Source organism: Clarias gariepinus, chromosome 21 (assembly GCF_024256425.1).
Source record: "Clarias gariepinus isolate MV-2021 ecotype Netherlands chromosome 21, CGAR_prim_01v2, whole genome shotgun sequence".
NCBI classification, from domain to species: Eukaryota; Metazoa; Chordata; class Actinopteri; order Siluriformes; family Clariidae; genus Clarias; species Clarias gariepinus.
This window is the reverse complement of record NC_071120.1, coordinates 8,122,364-8,131,206: the sequence shown is the minus strand read 5'-3', so window position 1 is coordinate 8,131,206 and position 8,843 is coordinate 8,122,364. Positions and strand designations below refer to the sequence as shown.

Below are 8,843 nucleotides of genomic sequence, written 5' to 3'. Positions count from 1 at the left end.
ACAGATCTCAAAGCAATACAAGCTTATCGGCTTCCCCTTTCCTTTATCGAGTTCCTGCCAAGCACTGAAGGATGGTGGGTTAACACTCTCTCCATTATTGTTGGACTTCCTCAGAAGAAGGCCAGGGATGTGTGTTAAAAATTTGCACTGATGAAGACTTCTAATGCTTCAATATTTATCTAACCAGGGTTGGGCCTGCAATCTATTTTAGAGTTTTAAATACAACGTTTATGAAATAATTCATAACGCAAATAATATGCACTGATCAGCCATAACATTAGCACTGAATATGAATCGAGAGGCTATAAATTTACAGCAATTCATCAACAATTAATTACAAACAAATGCATTTTATATATTATATTATTATATTATAACATATTATATTATTTAAAGTTTGTTGTACAGGGCATTGGTGATGCAGTGGTAGGATTCTTGGCAACCATGCTGAAGGTCTGGGTTCGACTCCCACCCAATGCGTTCCAATACTTCTGACCTCCAGCATCTTTGTAAAGTCTTGCAAATTACAAAACCCCAGTCACTGGATGCAGTGCATCGGGTGTAAAACATGTACAGTACCAAGCTTTTGTGTATATCAGATGCTCCGATTTGGCAGCCAAAAGACCAACAGCATTTAAAATTTGTCGTACATATTCACATTTTTAAGTCTAACATTGTGGAATGTTAATTTAATAATTTTGGTCCTGGAATTGTTCCATTATTATCCCTTTACCTTTTATTCACATTTAAAATGAATAAGACAAAATAACAGAATTTATGCCATTACATGACATTATTGCATTTGGCCGACACTTTTATCCACTGTGCCTTATATTTTTATCTTATCTTGCATGTAAGAAGTTGAGTGGTGAGGGCCTCGCTCAAGGGCCCAACAGGGGGAACTTGATAGTGTTTGGTTGGGTTTGAACCATCATCCAATGCCTTAACCACTGAGCTACTCCTGCTACCGTTCTGCCTATTAGAGGTTGCTTAATTACAGACTCCAACTTCCATACTGTATATAAGGATATATCTAAGATCCTTTTGAATCCTTTAAAAAAATATATTTGTTTATAACTGGTAAAATAATAACAGTTCTTGGGAATGTAGTCAGACTATTGCACCCTACTGTAGATCATTATGTATGTTCAACATCCTGTGTGGCCTGTGTTTTCTAAGAAGGATCTATTTCTTTCTGAGCACTACTAGTACAACACCTGACCTTGCAGTGTTTGTGCATGCTGATTGCAACAGTGCTAAGAACACTGACCCGATTGAAATGTTGGACTCTGAGGACCTGTCTGTGTTAAGAGCAGGAATGAGCCGACTGTAGACTGTCGACATGTCCATTACCAAGATCTCTTACATCAGACAAGGGATACTACGCTTCCGTCACCCGTGAATGATTTGTTGGAGTTCGATAGCAAGGTCCAAAAGTCAATGCATTGATTGAAGGATTAAAAACAAAAAAAAATAATTAACAGGTTATAGCATTAAAGGCTTCAAATCTGTTTTCTATAAATTACATAAATAGTTTTTTATGTTTTGAAAAAATGATATTCATATAAATATTTTCATATTAGATAATTATTCGAAATAAAATCAATTAATTATTTTAAAAATAATGAATGATTTTTAAACTGACACTAGAATAAATTATATCACTACTGTACATGCAAAACCAGATATAAGAGAATGGGGTCATGCAAACAAGTATTTTTTTTTTTTTTACATGTAGTTCTACATGACTGATTTATGAATTGAAAAAAAAAACATTTAATTTACATATTATTATGATTATTATGATTATTATTAATAATAATAATAATAATAATAATAATAATAAAAATAATAAAAATAATAAAAATAATAAAAATAATAATAAAAGAAGAAATTACTATTTTTATGTACCTACTTGTAGATGTTATATAAATTCAAAGGGTTATAATGTCAAAAGGTAAACTTTCTTTTCTTGGGACCTGGGGCTTTAACATTGTCCCCAAATATAGATGCATGAATATATAATTAGGCAGCTGCAATAACAATCACTGCAAACTCTTTATCATGAGCCAAACCGTTGTCATCTCTACAAACTCTCTAATTCTTCGCACACAATCGGCCAATCGGCCCCAAGGCAATAAATAAACTGAGAGAAACAGATACATCAATAGGAGGTGGCGCAGGCCATTGTGCTGCAGCAGGGAGCGTTTTCCTCTTCGGTCCTGCACCTGTGGAGATGGACGGAGGGCGAAGAGAGACGAGATGGGAGGAGGACAGAGGAGAAGAGCCCGAGAACAATGGCCGCCGGAGCCTGCGCGAGACAGAGAGTCTGCCAGCCTGGGCCGGACAGGAAGCAGCTTCTCTCGGCTGGAGAGAGAGGACAGACAGGGGGACAGAGGGAAAACAATGGGTGGAGGAGGAGAAGAGCGTGAAGAGAGGCTGCCAGGATGCTCTACCGGGGGCTGGTGTTGAAAGTACAAGCAGTTCCAAATCCTACACACACACACACAGCGAGGACGGGGACACAGTTTAGGAGGCGCCACATTGTCCTGTGGGGTAAATTCAGAGGCTCTGTTAATGTCTTTTTATTAGTGTTTACGATTGACACTGACTCCACAGACCCTGACAGAAAGCAGTCTTGTGTCACTGAACCATGAGTCATGTGTTTGTTACACAACAGCTTTTGGTGTTGATGATAAATATGATAACTGTTGGAGAGAATGAGATGATGCAGGCCAGGAAAAGGAATTTAGAATTCATTCAATGTAATATAAAAAGCAGTATTTAATGAATTTAATTAATTAAAGTTATAATCGCTATTCAAAAATTTCTACCAAGGGAGGACATTTAGGTATAATTTTTTATAAATGTGTGTTTGTTCTTCACAACACTATATGCACATGCTTTGATCATTATAAGCCCAAATAGGACATGCCCCAGCTTGCATGTCCCAGCTCATTATAAGCAAACATTTCATTAAAATATAATCATTAAAATGTTTCAAATGGGTTTTCACACCCCATACTACCCTGCCTCCGCATGCAGTGCAGGACCCAAGCCCGGATAAAAGGGTAGGGTTGCATCAGGAAGGGCGTAAAACCTGATGATCCCCTCCATGGGAGCTTTTAAAATTTTTAAAATCATATTGTTTTTCTATTCATTATCTTCATTCCCAAGTGTACATTAGTTTGTATGTCAAAACAATATTTGTATTATTGCTTAAATATTGCAAATATTTTGGCTGGTGGGGGGGGGGCAGTTATGCGTCAGAGTGTCAACACTGGGCACAAATACAAAACTGGGGTCAGCTCAAACATGTGGCACTTACGCACACACAAAACACAATGCACCAATTCATTTAGAGCACATACAGTAGTGGGCCTCTGATTGTAGTGACACAGTGAGTCACATAACAAGAATTTGTATGGCATTTCAAATCCCTTTGACGAAAAGCTTTATTGGGGGATTCCAGACAGCTGTCTGTATTCAGGAAGTTTTCACGAGTTTTGGAAATGCCCAGAGGCACACCGAGGAAAGCCCTTGAAACTACTACCCCCATGCTTGGCCACCACTTGGAATACGTCAACTGATACTTGTCCTTACAATCTTCCTGCCTTTCTTGCCAACCTTTTCATCCACCGTTGACCCAATACTGAGCTCTACATGGTGCCCTTCAGCCCTTGGGTGTTTCTAGTTGGCATTTGTCACAGCCCTGTCTGAAACAGTGTGTGCTGAGGGTATGTGCGTCAGAAACATGAAGGGGTGAAGAAAATGGCTTTGTCGAGTGTGTCAGCATGTGCTGAGCTTGGCATAACCGGACTCTAAACTGACTGCTAAACAAAAACAAGACCTAGGTTCAATAAAATGACAAGCACTGTAATGCATTACTGCACACCAGTAGTACAATGTTCTGGGAAAATCAGCCAAAGATCTGAATCATTACAAAAAAAAATAAAAAATTATATATATATATATATATATATATATATATATATATATATATATATATTTTTTTTTTTTTTTTTTTTTTTTTTTTTTTTTTACCAGATGTTGTTATCATTCCACATGTTGTTAGGGATATAATAAACTTGAATCAGCATGAGGTAAAAACGATTGCAGGACAGCATGCTAGGATTAACTAGAGGTCAAACTTCTTGCTGTCTGTATGTTTTTCTTGTTTCTAGGCGACAAACAGGAAGTGGTTGTTTAATAAGTACGTCTGTAGCGCTACAATGGTTTACCTTCTTTATATGCACTTAACAACACGCATCCTTTTAACTCTGACTCACAAGGAGATCAGACATTTCTTTGGAAGACTTCGCCCAAGCTTTGTACGTTAAACAGTATCCAGGCTTCAAGCTACTGATTTAATAAATTCAGTCGAAGGCAGTGAGTCTCCCTCTCTCTTTCTCTCTCTGTTCCCTTTTCCTTTGTTCTGCGTCTGTATCACTTCCTCTATCGCACTCTCCAACCAGTTCAAGCTGGAACTGAAGGAGTGGCATTCCATCAGATAGGAACACACACACACACACACACACACACACACAAACACAGAGAACATTTCATCCCAAATGACCTCAGAGAGAGCCAGGGAATGTTGGACTGGTAGGCCACCTGAGTGTATCAGCTTAACATATTTATCTATTCCAGCTTTAATAAGTTTTGTGAGTGTGAATTACAGTGTTTCTAATGTCTGAACCCAATCCTACTTTAGCCCAGCACAATAGATTTTTAAATATGCATGCATTGTTAAAAAATATATAACAAATTCTACATTTGATGATAAAGAGATCTTTGAAATGAATACAAATGCAGTGTAAAAATGATTATAATTATTGCATCCTTCACTTAATAACATCATTCTGTGATATACTATACATACTAAAACACACAAGTTCAAGTTCAAGTTCAAGTAGGCTTTATTGTCATTACAACCATATACAGTTAGTACACAGTGAAACGAAACAACGTTCCTCCAGGACCAAGGTGCTACATGCAACATAAACTTAGAACATAAATTAACATAGACACTAAACTAGCTAACCAAGAGGCCTAGTTAGCTGGCTAGCAGAGACAGGACAGAGAGACCTAACATACACACCAACCATTCATGAAATTAACCATGGACCAACAAGTAGCAGTTCGTCAGCCAGGAGAATACCCAGATGACACGAAGGCTAGCGTAACACAAACATTTTTGTTGAGCTAAGAAAAGCATCTCAGAACACACCCCATGAAGGAACTTAGGTTCTTGTTCAAGGCTGACTGAATGACCATGGACTGAATAATAGAGCAGGTGTTCCTATTAAAGTGGTCAAGGTGTATATTCTGTCCATTTTTGTTTTTCTTTTCAGTTATGTAAATGAATATTTATGTTCTCAGTTATTGAGGTGAGTTTCTCTTATGATCTGATTTCCTCACACTTTGGGAGATGTGTGGAGATTTTCAGGTGCAGGTACAGTAGGTAAGTAAAAAAAATGGGGCAAAAAAGGTGATGATGAAAGAGTTTTTTTTCATTCATCAGCTTGCTTTTTAAGGTCTTTTGTTCTGTATCTTCAATGTTTACCTGAGAGAGAGAGAGTGCTTCAGATCATTCCACCTTATAAATATAAATGAGAACTCTGTGTCTGAGGTAAATTTCTGCCTCTCCCGGCTCATGTCAGATCCACACGTGGCATTCAGGTGGTTCAGATGTCAGATGACGCACTCCAAGCTGCCTGGAGCTGGTTTGTACCAGTCGAGCCACTACCTACCAGAATGATAAGCTTAGCGGCTATACGCTAATCCTCCTCCTTCCCTCACTGTCTCTTATCCCAAACCCAACCTTAAACCTGGGCACACCCTAAAACTCGACACTAAAACACAGCACATGTTAAATGCTAGCGTCGTGCTATCCAAACAAATGCTTGTGATGGAACTCACATAATGAGTTTATAAGCATAGGTGCTGTTATCATTTAATTAAGCTCTTATCTAAACAATGGATGAGTTTTGAGTGAACTGGTTCATACCAGTTTTATGCCACATAGCAGGAAAAGCCTCTAAACAGTAAACCCCAGCTGACTGAGAGAAACCAGATCCTCTTTACTTAGTGCTTATCTCAATAGTGGAGCGTGTAAGGAATCGAAACAAACCCCGACCAACCTGCTGAAACTACAGACACCTACACCCAGGCTTAGAAAACGGTTACCAGTGAATTTCGGAGTTCAGCAGCAAGATATTTGTCTTTTTAAATTTAAACAGTTCAGCAAGTTAAACTTGATTATATCACGTTTCTTACATCTGATTGGTCAGAAATTGTTAATAAACTTAATAACAGCTGTTCATGATTCACTGTTTATCTCTTTTGCACAATATTCATTACTGGACTACTTTTTGCACTAATTCCTCAATTCTTGCTGCTGTTTTAAGGAATGTTTACGTTTACCCACTACCTCAACACCATATTTTATGTTCTGTTATGTCGTGGTTGCGCACTGTCACTTTGTTGTTGCTTTTGTTTGCACATTTGCACGTGCACTTTATGTTGTCTATAAAAATGTTATACTTAGCTAGTTAGTTTTTGTTCATTTATGTTGTAAGTTATGTTAGGTCTCTTTGTCCTGTCTCTGCTAGCCAGCTAACTAGGCCTCTTGGTTAGCTAGTTTAGTGTCTCTGTTAATTTATGTCGTAAATTTATGTTGCATGTAGCACCTTGGTCCTGGAGGAACGTTGTTTCGGTTCACTGTGTACTAACTGTATATGGTTGTAATGACAATAAAGCCTACTTGAACTTGAGCAGCCCTGATAGCATCACTGGTTATTTCATAACAAACACGTGTTTACTTCATAGAAGGAGTCTTGATGCTTTCTACCAGAATCCCCTAACCCCTTTTTTTTTTTTTGTTTAAGCTTACATCAATGCCATGTGAATAAACTGTACTATGGAAACTTTAACATATTATAACAAGCACATAGATTTAAATCAGTCCTTGCCTGTTCCTAATCAGAATGGGGAACACAGCAGAGCTGCAGTATTAGACTTATTAGGCATGAGAGCTGCCTTAAATGCAAATCCCCAGCATGACTCGCAGCTACTGAAGTGCATCAGTCGTGGACAAAGGATGACATCAATGCGATTATGCAATCCAGGGCAAAATTCACTGACGCCTCAGGCGTGGGTGTTCAGAGATCAAGATTGAGATCTGAGTGCTGAGTAAGACTTTTCCATCAGAGCAACATTAATCAGGGAAGGTTTGTTGCCAGATGTTGACACAGATGTGTCAGCTATTTACTTTTGTAAGATGGAGGGTGATCTCTGCACTGTGATTCATTGCTGATAATATAAGTGATCTCTTTGGGTTCCAGTAATAAAATGAAATCCCTCATGTGGACAATTACAATTTGTCTAATCTGATTATTTTTTTTTCCACAATTTACTGTATTAGAGCTTGCATTATAAATCACCATGACAATATCTATAAATTCCACTGGTATTACTTTAAATGAGCACTGATGTATCTTCACTAATGAATATAGTTTGTATAGGTTTTTGTTTTTACTATTTCTTTTATAATTTAGGGTTTGACTAAAAGGGTAGTACTAAGTGTATAATACATAATTTATCTTCTAGTTGTTTATACCATAACTTGGCATATGGAACCACTAACAGACCTACAAAACTTAGATAGCCTAGATTATTTTCATTTTTCATAAACTCAGCTTTAACTCAGTGGAAGTGCATTAAATGATCACAAGGATTTAAACAAACGTTAATAATTTATTGCAAAAAATACAAAACGTGTGAAAATTCATGACCAAAATGTCATCACAGCATTCTTATAATATTGAAATTAATATGAATTGTCAGGTGCATCAGTCTTTGCAAAAGTTCATGAAAAGTTTCTGGAAGTTCCTTCATGCGTTCCTGTATGATGTGCATTAATTACAGCTGAGCTTCATCTCAGAACTGCTGTTTGTGCTTCATCACCACAGCATAGCACCGGCACTTCACCCGCCGGTAAAACCGTCCATTTGAAGACATTTCTGGACCTTTTGGCTTGCATTATGCGGTTTTCCCCGCCGGGCTGTAAGCGCCTCTCTCTCTCTCTCTCTCTCTCTGGAGACTGGAAGTTTTCCCTCCGTGTCCCTGAGCGCCGTGTGAACTCGGAGTCGGTTCCCCGCTCGGTTCTGTCCTGCGGCTCTTCTACCGGAGCCGTGTGACGTGCATCCTCAGCGCAGCTTCAGGAGGCCGCGGAGTGAGCGCGCGATCTGCAGGAACTTGTCCTTCTTGCGCTGCTTGAGCGCCATCAGAGCGCGCGCCGTCTCGTCAGGGTCGTTATCGCACGAGAAGATGCTCCGCGCGCGCTCCTCGGCCTTCGCGTCGCCCGCCTTGCGGAAGAGCCGCACGAGTGCATCCTCTCTCACGTGCTCGAAGATGTTGGGGACCGCGCGCTTGCGGCAAGCCGTGTCGAAACGGTTAGCGTGTGCGGACGGACACACCCGGCAGCTGTCTGACCTCGTCGTGTAGCTCGACATCTTTCTCTGCTGTCTGTTCCACTGAGACTTTCTGTTCCCCTGCGGCTGCGGAACTTTCTCTTTGTTCTCGCCAGTTCTCGAGACTATAAACGAGATTTTATTCCGCGCGCTCTGTGTGCTCGCTCGAGGCTGAGTGAAGCATACAGCGCAGCGCTCGCGCTATTTATATCCCGAGGAGCTGCTCACGAGAATTGCGTCACGTAGCCTTTTGACACGCCCCTTTTCTCTATAGCAGAGTTTAAATAAATATATAAATCCATAAAATTTTAACTATGAAAAAGAATAATATACAGAATAAAATGTAATTATTACAAAAATATTTAAACT

At 39.2% G+C, this 8,843-nt stretch overlaps 1 protein-coding gene across 1 annotated transcript; it reads right to left on the bottom strand.

The window, feature by feature from the left end:
* Positions 1 to 7,738: 7,738 nt before the first annotated feature.
* On the bottom strand, positions 7,739 to 8,642 carry LOC128509854 (transcriptional and immune response regulator-like). The gene has a single exon (XM_053481713.1). The coding sequence runs from the start codon at positions 8,514 to 8,516 to the stop codon at positions 8,211 to 8,213; it is 306 nt and encodes a 101-aa protein (XP_053337688.1). The 5' UTR covers positions 8,517 to 8,642; the 3' UTR covers positions 7,739 to 8,210.
* Between the last annotated feature and the right edge of the window lie 201 nt (positions 8,643 to 8,843).

Coding starts and splice junctions, on each gene's coding strand:
- LOC128509854 (XM_053481713.1), bottom strand. CDS start 8,516: ATGTCGAGCTACACGACGAGGTCAGACAGCTGCCGGGTGTGTCCGTCC.